At 37.9% G+C, this 22,159-nt stretch overlaps 2 protein-coding genes across 4 annotated transcripts in view; both read right to left on the bottom strand.

Annotated features, from left to right (window-relative positions):
* Positions 1–13,506, bottom strand: part of RAPGEF6 (Rap guanine nucleotide exchange factor 6) — a 183,540-nt gene extending 170,034 nt beyond the window's left edge. For both annotated transcript variants that reach the window (XM_054568500.1, XM_054568502.1), the window contains exon 1: positions 13,257–13,506. In XM_054568500.1, the coding sequence (XP_054424475.1) occupies positions 13,257–13,325 (69 nt within the window). In that variant the 5' untranslated portion in view covers positions 13,326–13,506. The remainder of the gene's footprint in view (positions 1–13,256) is intronic.
* Positions 13,507–18,985: 5,479 nt separating this feature from the next.
* FNIP1 (folliculin interacting protein 1) overlaps positions 18,986–22,159 on the bottom strand; it is a 113,770-nt gene continuing 110,596 nt past the window's right edge. For both annotated transcript variants that reach the window (XM_054568503.1, XM_054568504.1), the window contains one exon: positions 18,986–21,730. In XM_054568503.1, the coding sequence (XP_054424478.1) occupies positions 21,652–21,730 (79 nt within the window). In that variant the 3' untranslated portion in view covers positions 18,986–21,651. The remainder of the gene's footprint in view (positions 21,731–22,159) is intronic.

Genomic DNA, 22,159 nt, shown 5'->3' with positions numbered 1-22,159 from the left:
ATAATCACACTGAATGTAAATAACTTAAATGCTCCAATCAAGAGACATAAGGTGGTTAAACAGGCAAGAAAACAAGAGCCATAAACATGCTGTTTACAAAAGACCCAAGTCAGAATGAAAGATACACACAGGCTAAAAATAAAAAGATGGAAAAAGATTATTTCACACAAATGGAAACAAGAAAAAAAGCTGGGGTAGCTATACTTATATCTGACAAAATACACTTTAAAACAAAGACAATAGTAAGAGACAAAGAAAAACACTACATGACGATAAAGAGAGCAAACAAGAGGATATAACCCTTTTAAACATTTATGCACCCAAAATAGGAGCAACTAATTATATGAAGCAAATCTTGATGAGCATAGAAGGAGACTGACAGTAATACAGTCATAGTAGGGGATCGACAGATAGATCTTTCAGGCAGAAAAATCAACAAGGAAACAGCAGTCTTAAATGACACACCAGATCAGATGGATTTAATTGGTATCATCAGAGTGTTTCATTCCAAAGCAACAGAATATACATTCTTTCCAAGTGCACATGAAATATTTTCTAGGATAGACCACATGTTAGGACACAAAACAAGTCTGAGTACATTAAAGAAGATTGCAATCATATCAAACATCTTCTCCAACCATAGAAATCAACCACAAGAAAAAAAACTGAAAACACACACACACAGGCATGAAGGCTAAATACCATGGTGCTAAACAATGAATGGGTTAACAATGAAACCAAGGAAGAAATTAAAAGATACCTTGAAACAAGTAAAAAAGAGAACACAACCCAGAACTTATGGGACACAGAAAGTCCAAAGAGGGAAATTCACATTATTACATGCCTACCTCAAGATGCAAGAAAAATCTCAAATACTCAATCTAACTTTACACTTATAAAGAACTAGAAAATGAACAACAAAGCCCAAAGTGAGTAGAAGGAAGTCAATAATAAAGATCAAATGGGAAAGAGTTAAAAAAAATACAAACTATCAATGAAACCAAGAGTTGTTCTTTGAAATGATAAACAAGATTGACAAAACTTTAACCAGACTCATCAAGAATAAAGATAAAGCTCAAATAAATAAAATCTGAAATGAAAGAGGAGAAATAACTGGCACCACAGAAATACAAATTATTGTAAGAAAATATTACAAACTATATGCCAACAAATTGGAAAATCTGGATGAACTGAATAAATTCCCAGAAACATACAACCTTCAAAAACTTACTTGGAAAGTATCAGAAAATCTAAATAGAGCAAATACAACTAATGAAATTGAAGCAGTAATTAAAAAAAAAAAAACCCTCCCAACAAACAAAAGTCCTGGACTGGATGGCTTCACAGGTGAATTTTACCAAACATTCAGAGAACTAACATCTATCTTTCCCAAACTATTCCAAAAAATTCAAGAGAAGGGAAAACTCCCAATCTCATTTTAAGAGGCCAGCATTATCCTCATTCCAAAACCAGGTAAAGAGACACTACAAAGAAAGAAAATTATTGGCCAACATCCCAGATGAATATAGATACTAAAATCCTCAACAAAGTATTAGCAAACCAGATCCAGCAACGCATTAAAAAGATAATACACAATCATCAAGTGAGAATTATTCCAGGTGCAAGATTGGTACAATATTGACAGATAAAGATGATATACCACATAAACAAAATAAAGGATAAAAATAACATGATGATGTCAATGGGTACAGAAAAAGGCATCTCATAAAAACTCAGCAAATTGTGAATAGAGAAAGCATACCTCAACATCATACACACCATATATGACAAACCCACAGCTACCATACTCAATGGGCAAAAATTAAAAGCATTTCCCTTAAGACACAGAACAAGACAAGGATGTCCACTTTCACCACTTTTACTCAACATAGTACTGAAAGTCCTATCCACAGCAATCAGACAAGAAATAAAAGATATTCAAATTGGAAAATAAGTAAAACTGTCCTTATTTGCTTATGTCATGATACTGTATACATCATGACGTAAAGATTCCACCAAAAAAAAAAAATCCTAGAAATGATAAATTCAGTAAAGTTGCAGGACACAAAACAAATACTGAGAAATCAATAGCATTTTTATATACCAATAATGAAGCATAAGAAAGGGAAACTAAGAAAATAGTCCCATTTACAACTGCACCAAAAATATACCTAGGAATAAATTTAACCAAAGATGTAAAAGACCTGTACTTGGAAAATTACAAAACACTGAAGAAACTGAAGGCGATACAAACAAGTGGATACAAACAGAGCATATATTGTGCTCTGAACAGGAATAATTAACATCATTAAAATATCCATAAAGGCCAAAGCAAACTACAGATTCAATGCAATTCCTATCAATATTCAAATGGCGTATTTCACAGAACTCGAACGAACATTCCAAAAATTTATATGGAACCACAAAACACTCTGAACAGCCACAGCAATTCTGAGAAAGAATAACAAAGTTGGAGGAATCATGTTTCTTGATATCAAACTAACACAACAATAGCTGTATGGTGTGAATGAATCAAAATTACACCCAATTTTTTTTTTTTTTGGTCAGGTTGCACAAAAATATATTTTTTGGTGTGCCACGGGATTTTGGTAAAATTTGGGATTTTAGTTTGTGCCATGAGATGAAAAAGGTTGAAAAATCACTTAACTATACAAGGCCACAGTAATCAAAAGAGCCTGTTACTAGCATAAAAACAGACATGTAGATCAATGGAACAGAACAGAGAGCCCAAAAATAAACCCAAGCCTTTATGGTCAATTAATATTTGACAAAGGAGGCAAGAACATGTAACAGGGTAAAGATATTTTCTTCAAGGAATGGTGCTGGAAAAATTGGACACATACATGCAAAAAAATGAAAACTAGACCACCTTCTTAATCCATACAGAAGAATAAACTCAAAGTGGATTAAAGACCTAAATGTTAGACTCGAAATCATAAAAATCCTAGAAGAAAAACTAGACAGTAAAATCTGAGACATTTCTTGTTGCAACATTTTTTCTGGTAAGTCTCCTTGGGCAAGGAAAACAATGGAAAAAAACCATATTGTACTACATTAAACTCAAGAAAACCATCAACAAAATGAAAGACAACCCACTGAACAGGATAACACATTTGCCAGTAATACATTTGATAAGGGGCTGATATCCAAAATTTATAAAGAACTCAGACAACTCAACACCAAAAACCCCAAACAATCCAATTAAAAAATAGGCAAAAGGACCCGAATAGACACTTCTCCAAAGAGAACAAACAGATGGCCACTAGTCATAAGAAAAGATGCTCAGTGTCAGTGATCATCAGAGAAATGCAAATTAAAACCACAATGAAAGATAACCTCACACCTGTCAGAATGGCTATCATCAATAAATCAACAAACAGCAAGTACTGACCAGGATGTGGAGAAAAGGGAACCTGCATGCACTGTTGGTGGAGATGCAGATCAGTGCAGCCACCATGAAAAACAGTTTCCTCAAAAAATTAAAAATGGAACTGCCTTATGACCCAGCGATTCTACTTCTGGGAATATATCCAAAGAAACCCAAAGCAGAGATCAAAAGAGTATAAGCACCCCTATGTTCATTGTAGCATTATTTATAATAACCAAACTATGAAAGCTACCCAAGTTCCCATCAATACACTAGTGGATTAAAAAAAAAAAAAAAAAAAAGCTGTAGTTCATATACACAATGGTATATTACTGGTCCATAAAAAGAAAACGAAAGTTTAACATTTGCAACAGCATAGATGGACCTAGAGGGTATTATGCCAAGTAAAAAAAACTTAAGAGAAAAACAAACACATGATTTTGCTCATCTGTAGAATCTAAAGAACAATATAAACGAAAAAAACAAAACAGCGACAGACACAGAGGAGAGACTAACTGATGGTTGCCAGAGGGGAGGAGGATTTGGGGGACCTGGTGAAAAAGGTGAAGGGACTGAGAAGTGCAGATTGGTAGGCAGTTACAAAGTAGTCATGGAAACGTAGAGTACAGCATAGGAAACAGAACCAGCAATACTGTAATTACGTATGGTGCCAGTTTGGTACTGGAAATATCAGGGGGAACACTTGTAAAGTACATGACTGTCTAACCACTATACCATACACCAGAATTAATATTAGGTAATATTAAATATAAACTGTAATTGAAAAAAATTTTAATTAAAAAAATACAAATAAAATTGTCAGGGGAAAAAAGTCACTGATGAATCATGTAACCTTGAGCAAGACATTTTACCTCTTTAATGTTGAGTTCCTCTGTATGTAGGCAACCCATTTCCCTAGCTCTCAGCCCACCAAATGAAGTGTTTTGGGAAGTTCTATGTACCATGTGTTCACAAATACGATCTAGGCTATGCCACTATTTCTGCTATGTACTAAGTGTGCTGTCCAATGAAGATCCTGTCTCTGCTATTTGCCAAAGCCTGAAGGCCTCCAGCTGCCAAAGTATCAGTTTATGGCAAAGTAGTAAAGAAGCATCAAATAAGGGCTACTTATGCCTCCACAGCCTCAAGTTCTTAATAAGGTGGCTCCTTCAGTTTTTATTTACAGCCAGACTTCAGTTTACACAGGCTGGTCCAAGAGAAAGCCAAATGATAGCCACAATGTTGTATAGCTCACAATCACTCCATCCTTCCAAAAACACAGGTCACATAGTAAAGCTCATCATGCCTGCTGCTCCTCCTCTTTGCAGAATTCTCTTTTAAGGAAGCTCCTCATCTCTCAGAAACAAATCTTAACGGTGTCTAAACTCCTGGATGGCCAGTTTTTTCTCAAGTTGGGAATCTCCAATACATGTCAAATGAGACGCCTAGCAGAGATGCTGTCTAACAGATGTCCCATCCAGACCTAACATTCCCTTTCCATCAAGCTGAGTTTACAAATAAAGGTCAAAGGGCCCCCAAAGCATAAACATGTTCTTTTACTTCCCAAGGACGTGTGTGTGCTGTAGAAAAGAACAACAAAATCTTTGTGCTGCCACCCTCAGATGTATATGCAGTGACTCACTCAAAAAAAGTCTCAACACAAGGTTCTCTTTTGACCATTCTTTAAAAACCTCTACAAGGATAATAAGTAATTACAAGAACACTATATTTTATATTCTTTCAATTCAAGCTCTGTCTTCAACTTTTGGTAACAAAAATTAGCTAGCTTCCCCCCCACCCAACCTTCCTCTGATTGTAAATAGACAATTACATGAACACCTAGCTGAGCAAGAAATTTTTGCCCAACAAAAGTTTTAAGTCATCTGATTAAAAATATGAAAAGTCACCCTGGCTGGTGTGGCTCAGTGGATTGAGCATCGGCCTGCAATCCAAAAGGCTGTCAGTTTGATTCCCGGCCAGAGCATGTGCCTGGGGTGCTGGCCAGGTCCTTGGTTCAGGTTTTATGAGGCAACCAAGAGATGGTTCTCTTGCACACTGATGTCTCTCTCTCTTTCTCTTAAAAGAGATAAATAAAATATTTTTTTAAAAAATTTAAAAAAAAAAAGAAAGAAAGAAAATTCACCCTGACCTGTGTGGTTCAGTTGGTTGGGCATTGTCTCACAAAACACAAAAGAAGGTCGCCAGTTCGATTCTGGGTCAGGGCATCTGCCTGGATTGTGGGTTTGGTCCCCAGCTGGAGCATGTGAGAGAGGCAACCCACTGATGGGTTTTCACATCGATGTTTCTCTCCTCATTTCTCCCTCTTTGTCCCCCTCTCTAAAAATAAAGTCTTAAGAAAAAAAAAACAGGAAAAGTAAAAAATGGCATTTATTTATTTTGTTCTGTGAAGTTTCTGGCAAACATGTGTTAAAGCCATAGAAGAAAAAAAGAGTTCCTCTTTCAAGGTATGACTAAGTTTCCTCTATCTGTATTGTCTCTAAAGAACTGCCAGGTAAAACCAAGTTCCTGGTAATTGTACCTTGTTTGTATTTTAATGAGAATATTAATAGTAAATGTTGCCATTGGGCCAAACTTCATCAGTCTTTTCACCCTACCACTTCAAATAGTAGATCAATAGACATCACTATTAGGAAAGTAGAACAGTACTTTGCACATTCCTTTTCTTTTTATTTTCTCTACAAGTATTTAGATGCCTACTATGTACCAAGTATTGCACGATGGGAACTGGGACAGAGTCACTATCCTCAAGGGGTTTACAGTCCAGCCAGAGACAAACATGCACGTGACCACAGCACAACCTAGTAACCACCATGGCAGAGGAAGGTGAAAGTATCCTGGGAACACAAGGTGTGGAGTAGAGATGTGAGTCAGGAAGGATGCACAATTTTGCAGATGAGCACTGAGATTTCAGTGAGGAATCTGAATTTCCCAAGCCAGAAGAAATAGCAAGCTAATATGTATGTCTACCACTTACTGAACGTTCATTATGACAGGCACTCTGCTAAATATTTTATCTATATTATCTCATTTAGTCCACACGACAATCCCCAAAGTTACTCTGCCTCAGAGAAGTTAGGTAACTTGCTTAGCATCACTCAAATTCTCAGTGCTAAAGCCCAGATTTATGGTCCAAATGCAAAATTCAAGGGCTGTAAACATACTTTCTCATCCTATGTACAGCACAGAGACAGGAAAATATGGCACAATGGACAATGCGTCTCACCTCTCTCTATATATTGGACTTACGGAAATTTCTATAAATACCAGTGCTTAGGACTTCATTTCAGAGTGTTCTAATTCAAAAACAAAAAAAACAAAAAACAAACAAAGGGTAAGCCTGGGCATTAAAAAAAAAATCACCTAGGTTGAGAAATACATATAGCTTAGACTGAGAAATACTGGGTTAGAATATAAGCAGTTAAAATGCATGGGTTTGGGGGGTAGGGGATAAGTCTCAAGTACCAGGCAGAAGACCACAGAGGACTTATCTTTCCCCTTTTCCCATCAGAGATAAACTGATAAACAGCACAGCACACTTGCTGTCTTCACTTTCCTGGGTCTTATTCTCTCTTCAATCCACTGTAATTTGGCTCCTTATTTATCAGCCCACTGAAACCATTCTGACGGAAGCAATCCAAATAATTTATCAGTTCTCATTTTTCTTGAACTCTTAAGAGTGTCTGACATTAATGATCAGGGACTTCTCTTTGAAAAGTGCTCCTATAACAGCACTTTTCTGTTTTCCTCCTACCTCTATAACAATTTCTTTTAATTCTCTTTTGCACTGTTCTTTTCCTTCCCCCATCCCTTGAGTGTTAAAGCACACAAAGGGACTTTCCTATTCTCACTCTGCTTTTCACCCTGGGCATTCCTACCAACCCCATGACATCACCTATAACCCATATGCTGTAGACTCTAGGACCAACTCAGATCCATAACCTGGTTTGATCTGAAGCTCCAAATGCTTACGGAACATCTCTCTGTGTCCCCTGCAGGAAGTTTCAACTCCCTTCCAAAACTGAATTCTCACCCTAATTCTGCTCCTCTGCTCCTTAATAATGTACTCTTACACGTACAATGACCCAAATCACAAATCTAAACTGTTTGTGCCCAGTCCAAGCCTGATCCCAAGCAAAAGATGGGAAGGTTTTGCAAGACTTGTCCCAATGCTATTGCACAGGCTTGGAGGAGCATAAGGACAGGGTTTTATCTTGGCCGAACTGCAGCATCTCTGGGGCTGAGAGGCAGGTACCCAAGAGTAGGCTTCAACAGAGTGAGGGAGACAATCCAAAAGCTCAGTTGAAAGGGTGAGTCAGGATATAAAGCAGATTCAAAGTCCACTAGGAAAGAAAGAAAGAAGGAAGGGAGGGAGGGAGGGAGGGAGGGGGAGGGAGGGAGGGAAGAAGCTTCATGGTCCTCCTGGTTGCCAGTAACATATACACTGTGATTCCACTCAAATGATGTTCAAAAGCAGGCAGAACATATTTATGGTGTAACATGTCAGAATAATAGTTTCTTTTGGGAAAAGGTATTGATTGGGAGGAAATAAGCAGGTAGTTTTTGGAGTGCTGGCAATATATATTATATATCTCTATCATGATTTGGATGGTAGTTGAATATATCTGAGAAAATTCATAGGGTATGTGTAACACAATTTCAGAGTTAAAAAAAAAAAAAAAAGTCTGGTGGAAAGCAGATACCCCCATTCCTGTCAGTCCCTCTCACTATCTCATATGCTGTGACCTCATATGGTACCTGAACTACTGCATTTGTCTTCTATAACCAGGACCGTATCTCCTGGTTCCCCTCTTATCCTGATGTAATCATTAATAGTGTTACCTTTCACACAGAGGAGTATCCCAGTTTAGACAAAATGTTCTATGTTCAACTTGCCTATAAAGTCTCCCTGCCTCTAGTATAGTCCATATATTTTTAACAATGTCCATAGAGCAATCTTTGTAAAACTGCTCTTATCTCTAGGCTTTAACCCCTCCAAAGGAGCTCCTTTATTTACAAAATCGAGTCCAAATCCCTGAAATGATGGAACTGTGCAAGTACATCCAGCTTCAACATCTAACATCCAATACCATACTCCGCCCACCACCACCTCGTACATGAGCCGGTGTTTTGCAACCTTTTGTCATTATCACAACCCTTATGAAGAGCATTTTTAGATATTTCCCCCCAGTTGTTGCCCACCCCCAATCAAATATAAGGAATAAGATTTTGTCAGGTAGAGGTTAGTTTTAGAGGGCCACAAACCACAGGAATATCTAAGATTTTTTTTCACTCACCTCCCAAAAAACCCAGTTTTTGTCCCTTTGGGGATGACATCACCCCCACTGCCTTTTCTTTCTACAAACGTCCCTGGCTTGTCACCATTAGTGCCTTTGCGCCTGCTGCTTCCTGCACTCTGGGTATCATCCAGCTCTTCAGGATATTTACAGATCAATGTAAAGCTTCTCCAAGACACCTTTCCTCTCTCCACTTGCAGTTGCAAAGTGCACTATCCACACCTTCCTTACTGGTAACCTTAACATTTTACTGATGTTTTATGCCTGTCTCCTAAAGTTACTGAAGAACAGGGACCATGTCCAATTTCTTTCTATAACCTTGGCTTTTATTTTGTGTGACATAACATTTGTTAAACGAATAGATAACAATGTTATCATCTGGGTGAGGTAAGCTTTTCCCTTTTACAAGTCCCTTTTTAACTTGTTATTCTATCAATGGCATAAATATTAATAGTACCTCTTTTATTCCCCAAAATGATTTATATGATAACTTATATTGCTAACTTATTAGGCAGCGGGGAATAATTAAATTCTGAGCAAGAGTAGAACATAAGTATTAGAAAGGCCACTTTAGCAATGACAATAAATGACTCAAGCAAAAAATTCAGGGGTAAAGTGATAAAAGAGCCTGATCTAGGGTAGTAGAGCTGGGAAAACAGAGGTAGAAAGAGATTTGCGATATTAAATCAACCAAGTTTAGTGGCCAGTTGGACAGAGTGAGGAAGATAGCATGAGGAATCCAGAGTAAAAACACAGTTTTTTTGATTGAGCAACTGGGGCAGTCACCAGCAGAATGTTGAGGGGGAATAATGATGACTTCTATTTAGAACTAGTGATGGAAGAATCTAGAGACAATTTAATGGTGAGGTATGTGGATCTGAAACACATGAGCAGGGGTAAGAGGAACTATATAGTCCCAGGTGTCAGCCTATAAAAATTAACTGAAGCCAAGTGGCTGAGTGAGACTACCCAGATGTACAAAATCAGCAGTTCTAATGAACAGTAAATAGCATCTTTTTTAACATCAGTAGTTTACAAAATTAATTCTAAATTTTGTTTTGCTTAATATATTCATTGGTCATTGAATATGTCCAAAACATGGTATTAAGCACTCAGAAAGGGAACTAAACCATGAGAGAGAGAGAAGGAGCTCACTCTGAAGGACAACCGTGTTGACTACTGATTGAGTTGAGAAACAGTGAAATTCAAGGTCTCAATTTTGAAAATGAATACCTTAACAGCTTTTGTTGTTTTAGAGCCTTAGGCTTCCCACAAAGTATTTAAGTCTAAAATTGTTCACTAAAAAAAATCTTTGCGAAGAGAAAGGAAATCAAAGAACTAACTCAAGAAAGGCAATGTACTGTGGAGGCTGAAGCTACAAAGCAGGAGAAATGCCCAGAAAAATAAAGACTGTGTTAGAACGCAGTTCTAAATGGCATACTTTAGAACACGTTTCCACGTTCAGTGTCTGGCTTGCAAGGATTATGCTTGAGCTGATAGTTTCACATAAGGACAACAGATGGTTCAAAATAAAAGAACCATTCATTTTGTCCTAGAAACAAACAGAAGAGTCTTTACTCATTTAATGATATGATACAAACATCTGATTTCAAGATTTTATGACACTGATTCTTATTTGTATTTTTTCCCCTAGAATTCTTTGCACCTGGTAGGTATTCAAGGAACAACAGGCTGAAGGAATGAATCGCGTCCCCTTCTATCACGCACTGATTTGCTTGGTCTCCAGGACACCACCTCTCTCCTTGTTTTTCTTCTACTGTGCTGTTTGCTTCCATTGTCGTTCTTTGCTCAAGTGCCACAGAGCAGTGTCTTTGGCCCCCTTCTATTTTCTATGTACACTCACTACCTTAGTAATTTTATCTGGCTTCCTGTCTTTAAATAATATCTATATGCTAATGACTATAAAACATCTATCCTCGGTCAAGTCTTCTCTCTAGAAATATAAATTTGTATGTGAAGCTTCTTCCTCAACATTTCTAATAGACATTTCTGACATGACATGTTCACAACTGAATTTCTGAAAACCCCCCAAAAACCTACTCTTTCTGCAGCTTTCCCCATCTATCTGACGGCAGTTCAAACTCTCTTTGATGGTAATTCCAATACACTGGTTATTTCAGGCCAAAAACCTTGAAACCTTGCTTAATTCTTCTCTTTCCCTCAAAGTGCATATCTAACTCGTGAGCAAATTACACTGGCTAAACCGTCAAAATACTTCCTCAACTGATTACTTCTCACCACCTGCATTACTATCACCTTCATCTGAGTTACTATAATCATCTCTTCCTGCTTTAATGTGATAGGCTCTTCGCTGATGTTCCTGCTTCTTTCTACCCCTGGTCGAGAGAGTACAAGCAGCGGGGGTACTCTCTGAAAGGTATAACATCTCTTTTCTGCTTCAAACCTTTTGGCAGTTCCCTCTTTCATGCAAAATAAAAGTCAAAGAATTTACAATGATTCAGAAAGTCCTACATGATATGCCTCATCCTATACCACCCACCACCATCGCCTCTTGCTATCCTCACCCTTGTTCACTCTCCTACACTCAGAGCTTCTTGCTATGCCTCCAAAGCACCAGACATGTTCTCATCTTAGGGCCTCGGCAATGACTATTCTCTCTACTTAGAAAGCTCTTTCCCCATACTGCCCCATGGCTAACCCCATATACATCAAGCCTTTAATTAAAAGTCTTTTCTACCAGAATACTGACCATCTTATTTAAACTGCAACCCAGCCGTTGCCCCTTGCTTCCAATCCCTTTATCCTGCTTTTTTTAATTAGCAATTATCAGCTAACATATTATGTAACTTGTTTACTGTATTAATCTGCCTTCTCCCCTCCCCCTTCTATTAAAATATAAGCACCACTAGGGCAGATGTGTTTTGTTTACTGGTACATCCTAGTCCACAGAAGAGTGCCTTAAACTGGTAAGCTTTCAATAAATAATTATGTAGTGAATTTATTAATGTTCGACCCTTAAGAGTACACTAAATAAGGATTTTGTGAAAATAGAAATGAACTACTGAGAATTTCATCAAATTACTTATCACATATAAATTATCACTAGGATTCAGGTTACCTCTTTATTCATATTTCTGTGTCCCAAATTCTACATTCATTCAAAAGTACTTCCAATGAATTAAGCAGTTAACAGGCTATGCAGCAAGATGTCAAGGCTCTAGTCTCTGCACTGTGGACAGTTGTTTAGTATTCCCTTGAACCGTGCTGCTGTTCCAGTAAAACAAAAAATATTTAACAGGCCAACATTGTGAACAGTTTAGAAAGGCTCAAAAATAGGCAATTTCAAACTAGATTAACTCTGTTTTAAAGGAAAAGTAGGATTTCCCCATTAAAATGTCAATGTACCATAAATAATATTTAAAAGTAAACTAACATATATTGCAAGCCTTGCATGACTTTCTAATGATGTAAAAGCTATGGCAGGTTCACCTGTTCAAGGTGAACGCTTTCAATTAGCTCACAGTTACTTCAAGAATCATCACAGGGAAATTAAAACACTTGGGAGTATTAAAAGCAGGTCTCAAAAAAAGGACTCTACACAGTGACAATATTTGCCTGTTTCCATGCAAAGATCACGATCTTGAGCTATGAAGTTTTAACCATCAAAGTGACAATTATGGCTTGAATAATGTTACAAAACATGAGCCCAAAGTTACTGAGACCTACGAGGCAAAAAGCTAAAAATCTGAAAAATTCAAAAAGTGATTTAGGAAGAATTAACCAAAGCTTTTAATTTCACTTACTGCAACTATACATAGGACATCCAACAATCCACTCACATTGTTTTTTGTTTTTGCATTCTGATGTAGGAAACATGCAATTTATTATAGGATTCTCCAAATCAAGGAAAACCTGTCCCCCAAAACTTAGCACTCCGTAAGACTATACAAGGTTAACAGGTTTTAATGATGTACCTGAAAACGAGCCTTTTGGTCAAATGAAAATCATTTAAGCTGATGCCATTACTGCTAACCCAATACAGCAAGTTTTGGATTCAAGCACAAAGTACTGAAGAATTTCCCAATGACAGTGTGAAAAAGTACTTCCAGAACTGATCTTTAAATATGCATCATCCTCCATCAGAATTCATCATTTGACTGGATGCAAAGTTTGAAACCGATTTTGAAAGTTATATTTTTTAAGCCCTTGCACAGTATTTCAGAGACCTTTAAAGAGAAGTTATTTCTTAACATGGCTGTTACATACACTTCACTTAGAATTTCTACCTCATTTTTCATTCTACTTACAGGTAATCTAACTCAAAGACCCACCTTTTATCCTGAAAAATCAAGGATTTGGTAAATGGTGCTTTCTTACTGAAAACACTAGGAAGTCACCGGCAAGGACCGGAGTTCGGGTAAGGCGGTCGTCGCCCGCCCGAGAGAAGGGCCCGGGTGCGGGGACCCAGAGTCTCGCAGCAGGTGTGAATCTCCGGCAAGGGGACAGTCACCGCAGTTTCCAGCCCGACAAGGTAAGCCGTTCGCAGGACAGCGGGAAGCGCCCGACCTTACCTCAGGGGTCCGCTCCGGCGGTTTCTTCTTCAGCGCTTGCCTAGCGCCGGGGTCCACGGGTGAGTTCATGGTCGCGGCCCCCGGCCCCGAGCTCCCCAGCCTACCCTCAGAAGCACATGCGACAGTGCATTCACCCTAGGTAGAGGGTCTGCACCTCCTTGTCCCCGAGGAAGGGAACTCCGGCCCGCGGCGGGTACCGGACTGAAGGAAGCGAGCCTTCGCAACGCCCGCCCAGGGCCTCAGCCCACGCGCGACTGGTCAGAGAGAAGCCAGTCGAGGGGCGGGGGGGGTGAGGGCGAGTGCGCATGCGCAGCACGGGCGTGCTCACGCAAACGAACGCCCAAGGGCGTGGCTCCGCGGTGACGTAAGACTTGGGGAGGTATAGTTAGGCCTCTTCGAACCCTTCGTGAGATTTAAAAACACTTCGCGAGACCTCTCCTTAAACCCTCTCACTAGATTGGTTTCAGAAGTGAGGTTTCGGCCGCTTCAGCTTCCGGTGGAGGGCCAGGAAACGCGCCGTGAAGGACTGAGCAAAAACAGCAAGTTGGGGCAGACCCGTGGGGAAGTCGTTTTAGGTGGAGGTTTGTTTTGTACCCAAATCCGGAAGCTCGGGGCGTGGTCAAGCCCGGCGCCAGCGCCCCGCCCTTGGAGAAATTGCGGAAGTCGAAGTCGCCGTTTGGCTAGCAAGTTCATGCAGGCTCTTCTCTGTGTTTCAATAAAATGAAACTTGTAGAATAGAGTCCTGCCAAGAAGTACTTGCCCTATCAAAGACAGACGTCCTGAGGTTAGGGCAGAGAAATCATAGCTTGGTGGCCTAGGATGGATGGGCAGCCGCCGTGCCTGCTGCCAGCCATTACCGCTGGTTCGCGAAGCCAGTCTGCGTTCACGGAACCAGGGCCCAGGGCAGCCCACCCTCCGTCCTACCCTTACAGCCAGGGTTGCTGGGTTAGGGCTGCCTGGACTCAAGAATGACTGCTTTTGCACATTTTACATGTTTCTTAACAGACTGGTCCATTGGTAAGAAAAACGGGCCGCTCTGGGGCCGCCAGATACCTGCAAGAGGCTGTTTCCAACCTAAGCTCATTGACGTAATTCCAGAATCCATCCTTCTGGAAGTTATCTCATTAATGCACAGACAGGCCGCATTAGTTACACTAACATTTACTTTGGAGCATAGGCATGACCTTCCCACTGAATTTTAATCTCCCCACGGGCTGTGTACTACATGTAGGTACATCTTACATCAATTACCATAACTCACTAAATTGATTTATCATATTATTGTTTTAGTAAGATAGTAAAAATTAAAATATTTCATATAGCAACAAAAGGGGGAAAAGAGGGTCCAAGCTGTAACGCGTATCGTTTCTGAGACCTGGTAATGATGTCGTTAAGGGTTTTGTTTTCCGTTGGTCGTTAGGCTTGCTCAAGTGAAGTTTACAACATAATCTTAGCACATTTCTTTTTCGAGTATTGGACAAAAACCTTACCAGAGCAGTTTGTGGCCCAGCCATTGTAGAAAGTTATTGTGGAGAGATCACGAGGAATTGCAAGACCCATTTTCATCATTTTGTGTGCACAAAAACACCCTCAAAGATCTGCCTAAAATCATAAAGGTTATCCCTTCCATTCTTCATGGATCAGTTTCCAGAGCTATATCAATAGTTGAAAAAGGGAAAAGGAAATAAAGCACGGCCGTTACGGTGGACTTTGGGGACAAAACCTGAATTTGTCTTCAATAGGTCGTGTCTAGTTGAATACCTGTTATTTAATACCTCTGAACTTTTTTTTTTAAACTGTAAAATAGGAATAGTGAAGGACCTATGGCTTTTCGATTCCCTGAAGATTTTGTGAGATAATTCACATGAAGTACTTACGATGCCTGCACAATCCCAACAACTGTATTATTTCTATTACTTTACCTCTGAGAAGTGACTTCTCTAAAGCAATTTTCAAGTTTGAAGCATTGGATAGTTTTTAACACCAATTTTTTTTTCACTAGTTACTATTCAGAAATACATTTAAGTATTCATGAAGATGTGGAGCAACAGGAACTCTCACAAACTGCCAGTTATGTATAAATTGGGAAACCACTTTGAAAAACGTGTCTCGTAAAGCTGAAACTTGACATATCCTATGACAACAAGTCCCCTTCTTGATACATATTCTAAAGAATACCCTCCTGACAGGTGTGGCTCAGTGGGCTGGGTGACTTCCCACAAACGAAAAGGTCGCCATTTGAATCCAGGATAGGGCACATGTCTGGTCGCTGGCCAGGTCCCTGGTTGGGGGCAAGGGAGAAGCAACTGATCAATGGTTCTCTTACACATGGATGTTTCCCTCCCTCTTTTTCTCCCTCCATGCCCCCCTCTCTAAAAAGTCTTTAAAAAAATACCCATGTACACTACAAAAGTTGAACAAAAATGCTCTTTTGTTCATGTTAGCCAAAAACTGGAAATAACCCAAATGTCCATCAATAACAGGACTGATAAACTGTAGTATATCTATTCAGTAGCTGATAGGGATATCCATAGCACATGGATGATTCGCCAACATGAGAAAAAGCAGCAAAATAAAATACGGAGTATAATTACACATACAAAGTTCAAATACAAGCAATATTAAAGTATATCACTTAGTGATACAAACAGGTGAACTATGAAGGGGAAGCAAGGAAATGATGCTCAAGAAAGGTTGGTAGTTATAAAAATGAGAAGCGGAGGATTTTGATCAGGATAGGACACATGGAAGAGGGAGTTTCTGGGTTACTAAAAATAACTTCTTGACATAAATGATGGTCACATTAGTGTGTATTTGTTCACTTTGCTGTATGTAATATTTCACAAGGGAAAATGCAGTATACAAGTATAACTTTATTAGGCTTTATCATTAAGACAGCAACAGTAAAAACTTAAATATACATGGTAACTATACACATGTGAATTTATGCACATTTTCAAAACCTAAGTTGTCCTTTACCATCTTATACTGTATTATGCTCTGATAAGCAGAAGAAAGTGAGGAGACAGTGAACATTCTAATAGCTATTTCCAGGGAAAAGGCAACCTCCAAGACAGGATTCACCCAGCATTAACTTGTATCTGAAAGGAAAAAAAACGATGGTTCTGATTGCAAGTAATTTATTACATTCTGGTGAAATAAAAACATGGTTTAATATTTTTTAAAAGTGGCTTAACTCCTTACCATACCTTATTTTTCATTATACTTACCACAAATCAAGAGCATATTTCTTGCCTACCTTCTCCACCAGCAGGAAATACATAAACTCCGTGATAATATAAAACAAAGTTTATGTTATTTACTGGCATATCCCTGGCACCCAGACCTGTGCCTAGCCACACAACAGGTCTTCAGTCAGTATTGCTAAATGAACAAATGAACTACCCAAGGACTCATTAAGAGGGATTTGCAGTTAGAGAGACAGGCACTTGACTGCTCTTCAATGGCAAAGCAAGATGTCTGAATGAACAACTGTTGTATTATGCAAAACTGAATGCTCATTAAAAACACACAATCATGTGGCCATCTTTCCGGAATAACAGCAAAACAACAAAAACATGGGGTTAAAAAGCACTGGATTTAATAGCACCTGGAATGAAGTTAAGAATTTGAGATTTGGAGTATGTTGGGAGACTGAGTCACTAATTCGTGCAAACATGAGCATTTCCTGGTCCAATCCAGATCAGCTTTTTCAGTGAATAAGAATCTCTGAGGGTGAGGTCTAGGAATTTGTATTTTTCAAAAGCTACCTCAGTGTTTCTAACATGCAATCAGGTGTGAAAACTAAGTTAACTCAGGTTCTGCATTAGTCTGACTCATCTTAATTCCAGCCCCTGCAACACAGTGAAGGATACTGACTTGTGAGTGCTGGACCAAATGTGATAAAGTGGCGTCGCAATTTTTTTAATTTTATTTTTATTGTGTATTGTCCATTATCATTTATCTCCCTTTTACCCTCTTCCACCTCTCCCCTCACCCGCAATCACCACACTGTTGTTCATGTCCCTGAGTCCTTTTTCTTTTTTGCTTGATCCCTCACAAACTTCTTATGGAAATAGAATCTTCCTTATATTTACACATCTCAACAAAGTTATTCCTCTTGAGACAATTTAGCTAACACTGCCTTTTAAAATCAGTAATCTTAATTTAAACACCGAGGTGAATAGAAAGACATGTATTGGGCTCTCCTTGTTAAGAATCAGTCACATGGAAAGGCAGGAGGCTCAAGCCTTTTCAACTTAATACTCTCCTTAGAGTAAATACAGGTTTACAGGAGGTCTCATCAGACAGGGTTAACCCAGACAAGCTGTCTGCAATCTGATGAAGACCAAAAGCCCCACCAAAGTTCTCACATATTCTTTAAAAATCTTTTTTGGACTGCTTATATTTTCTTTAGGGAAGTCTCAAATCTTAAATCTAGAGTAAACGTGGCCAAGTCCACAGGATGCACTACAAAGCATGGATAGGAAGCACTATACTCTCCCACCTCTCACTATCTACCTGCCTAAGTCCTTCCCACTCAGAGTTACAATTCTCCAGCCCCCAGTGCTCAGGTTTGGTCCCACTTGCCATTCCACCCCTACCTTCCACATTGGCAAAGACACAAGAAGAAACCCCAGATATTTTTTACATTTATCACCACACACTAGTTAGAAACCATTCTGGTCTGAGAGAGAAAATAGACCCAGATAGGAAAGACTATCACCTCAGACTAAGTTTATCTACGTTTCTCATCAGCAAAAATCATTCCTCTATTCTTCTCAGAAACGTTCAAGATTTCTCAAATTTGTAAGGAAACAGCACTTATAAACCCAGGTACCTATTATAAACCTCTGCAATATCTAATGGATACTTGCCAAATATTTGACACTTTCTCCCTGCTTTAAAACAGTGTACTTACTCTCTTTGGTCAAATATAAAAGTGGTAACATGTAAAATGATATGAGAACAGGCGCCACAAAAAGCCCCTGGTCTAACCCTTCCTCCTGGCATCTCTGCCCACATCAACCTACCCTGACTAAGGCAGCTTCCCAACAGCCTACTCAGGGCTGAATCACTGCTGCAAAGCAGGCACTAAGGGTTGATGGAAGAGCTGACCTCCTACAGTGTAGATGAAGACAACAGACTTGCTCAGAGGCACATGCAAACCAATAAACCAACCAGGATTAGAACCAAAATCAAATGGCCAATTTTTGTTTACTTGTAAAGTCAATAGTAGTTTGTATTGGATACAATGTTTATAACCCATTTACATGTTTTTTTCTAGGTTTTAAGTGATTTTGTTCATTTTTATAAAAGCATTTAAAAAAATTTTTCAGTTTGTCATCATAAGCATTAGGTCGAATGTCTAAGAATATACTAGTATTTTTATATTACATTTTCATTCATAAGAATGTATGTTAAATTCTAACAGCTGAGGGCCATAATGAAGAGGCTGAACAGATTACATAGTAATAGTACCAGCCAAAAATTATTAAACATTTAGGATGTGCCACACATTAAGATAAATTCTTGACAGTCACTATTTCACTTGATTCTCACAACCACCTCATAAACCTCATAAAGTAGATTCTACCAAATTACCAAAAGAGAAATTTAGGATTAGAAAAGGACATTATAAACAAGATGATAATATCACTAGAAGTATCACATTTGGAAAAAGAATCTAGACATCAGTCTCTGTTACTGTACCTTATTATTAATTCATGAAAGAAAGACCAACATCACCCATCAAATTGACATGTGTATTTATTGCACAAATTTCCCCTAGAACTGGGAGGTTATTATAATACAGGTGTACATTTGAGAAATGTATACAGAAGAAACAGTATGTACATTTATACCACCATCTAAATAACTTAGAGAAAGCAGAACAATCTCATAAGACATCTACCAGAAACAGGCAATGCATGAAATCTTTTTTTTTTTAAGTGATCATCCCCAGTGTATGCCAATTAGAACAAAATTATTCTGTGCTGGTATGTTTATTGCACTTAACAGTTTCAGACTCAAAATTAAGACATTAATAAAAGCCAGGAATATTTAAAATCAAACCAATTAGTTTATATACAAGGAAAAATTAGGTTTAAATCTATAATGTAAAAGATCCCTTTTTTACTTCCTATTGCAACAAACAGGTTTTTAAAAATATGTAACACTTATCTGTACCGTAAGAAGGTGGAAAATTATTTTGAAGGCCAAACACTTTTCACATTCATCACAATGGCCACCCTTTAAAAAAAGCAGCAACTTACTCCATGGGCTTTGTGTAAGAAAAAAATGACTATGATGAAGGTAGTAGAAATTACAGAAGTGCTGGGAATTAAAAACTCAGGAATCCTATAAGGATTAATGATTCTATAAGGAACTACAGGCCCTTCCCTTCTGAGCAAAGCTTAGTTTTAAGAATAACAGTAGCATGAGCGATCCATTTTTTGAAGACTAGATTTTCTAAATGTTAATTTCTTAGAGATTTCAAATAGATAGGACTGTGAATTGTTTGATGATTAAAAAGAAAACATGCAAAACAGACTTTATCTACCTGCTACATATCATTCTGAACTATAATAAAAAATAATGTACAATGACGCACAAACTTTTCTATATTCTGAATTCTGCCGAAAAGATGGATCCATAGAATTCCAAACAATAGAATAGTGAAGAATTTCATTAATGAATAGAACAAAAATATCAAGCCAAAGAAAATATATCCATAAACACTCTTTGGCAGCAAGTCATCCATGGGAGACTCCGGTGCTAACTGGGACCAGCAGATAGAACACAGAGGCCAAAATGATTGCAGGCACACCAATTTCAGGTTTACATTCCATAAAACCACCATTTCTTCTTAGTCTAGGTTGGAGAACTCTTAAGTACAGAGAGCAAGGCAAAATGTGACCCAATACTATAAATTAAAGGTCAAAGAGTTAAACCACAGAAGTCTTTAATTACTGAAAACTGAAACATCAAAAATGAATGTATTATACAGGAAATATATTTAGTAACAGAATAAGCAAGTGGTGTTTTAACTAATCAAGTAATTATGATAAAAATAGTCCATGAAAGAAAAACGAACTTCACTTCTAGAATTAAAGTATCTTAGACCAGATAAGTAGAGAATAAACTATTATGTAGTATTCAAGTAAACTGAGGTAGTAGAGCATATTGAAAACTTTACCTACCCACCTATTTACATTACTTACAAAAGTTTGGTTCCGTATTAGCTTTTCTCACAAGCAACACTGTACAATATATACAAAACAACAATTCAAAAGTGGAAATCTTTAAAACAAAATTAGCTTTTGGAAGATGGGAATTTCAACAGAATAATTTTAAGAGTTAATGAGTTCTATTAGTGTAAATTGAATATTTTGAAGCAGTGAAACAAATATTTACTTTCTGTGGGTTCAAGGATGGCTGATACCAAAATCAAGGGCCTCAGCTACCTGAGCACTATTGAAGAAGTATTATTTTTGCCAATCCTTTGGTGCAATTTTAAATCCTAATTTTAATTTATTAAATTAGGTGCAAACAGGTAAATATTAACATTTATAAGAATTAGCTTATACTTATAAACAAAACAAAGAGTATAAAGTAGTATTCTTATTTGGAGGTCTGCACTCCTCAGCCTTTAAAAAACAACTGGCTTTACTTATATTTAAGGGTGTGTGAAACAGAAAAATCACCAGAAAGTAACATTTCAACATTATATACAATTAATACTAGTTGAAAATATATATATATATATGTGTGTGTATATATATATTTAAAAAGGCATGTTTACCAATCTTGTATTTTGACCTCTTCTTTTTAAAAAACTAGATACATATGTACACTTGGGTAGATAACACAGATTTACACTCATTCTTCTAAGTCTCTTATAATTAACAGGCTGTTTAAAATATTGAGAAATATCTAGAAATTAGTTATTTTAATTGACAAAACAAAAAAAATAATCAAGGTTTTGTAAACCTATGTACCTTAGAAATAAAGAATTTAAAAAAATGAACTATTTCTGAGCTATTTAATCATGAGAATCTGTTGCTATTTGTGAGTTGTGGCAACACTGTAGTGATCATATAAGATTCCTCAATGTTATTCATTTTATAGAAATTTCCAAGTTATACTTCGGCTTTTTCAAATGCTTTCCTCCAAAACTACTTATGTTTTAGTTTCACTTGGTTAAAAATCTACCACCACCCAAAAAGTTCAGTCAAAAAGAAAAAGCCATCCAATGATCACACAAAATGTACTGCAATGCAGCATACCCGGGTGACTGACATTCAGATGGGAATCTAACGGGGGAAAAAATGCCATACATGTATGTTGTATCTGCTTCCTTGGTTTCTACTTCACATACCAAACAACCTTTAGGTTAAAGGAGTATCTGAGCAACATATGGAGAGTGAGTGCTTGCTACAGCAGCCAGGAGAGGAAGATCACTGGATTCAATCCTGAAATTAAGAAAAAAAAATCTCAGTCAGGCTTCCTGTACCCAAGATATGAGTCCTACAGGCAATGACTGCTATCTGTGAAGTCACTATCCCTCAGCAATCAAGGACCTAGGCCACTCTGGTCAAAAGAAAAATGTAAGAGAGCTGAAGATAATGACAGTTGGAAATGTTTCAGTAAGTAAAAACCAGAACCAATTTTTTTTTTTTTTAAAAAAAGAAAGCCATCTGGAACCCAATGGTAAAGCCATGGATGTAGGAAAGCATCTCACTGACCTGCTGATGGACCATGACTGATAGTGGGAAATACAATATACTACATTGTCTACAATATCCCACTATTGTCTAGGAAATACAGTGTAGTATAATAATAGGTTAATAGTGTGCACCCACATGGTTTTGAATGCAAATGTTTCTATACTCGGAAGAAAT

This window comes from Pteronotus mesoamericanus, unplaced genomic scaffold (genome assembly GCF_021234165.1).
Source record: "Pteronotus mesoamericanus isolate MK-2021 breed Mesoamerican mustached bat unplaced genomic scaffold, CSHL_Meso_final contig_2, whole genome shotgun sequence".
Taxonomy (NCBI): Eukaryota; Metazoa; Chordata; class Mammalia; order Chiroptera; family Mormoopidae; genus Pteronotus; species Pteronotus mesoamericanus.
Note: the sequence above shows the minus strand (reverse complement) of the source record. Positions and strands in the feature narration are given on the sequence as shown.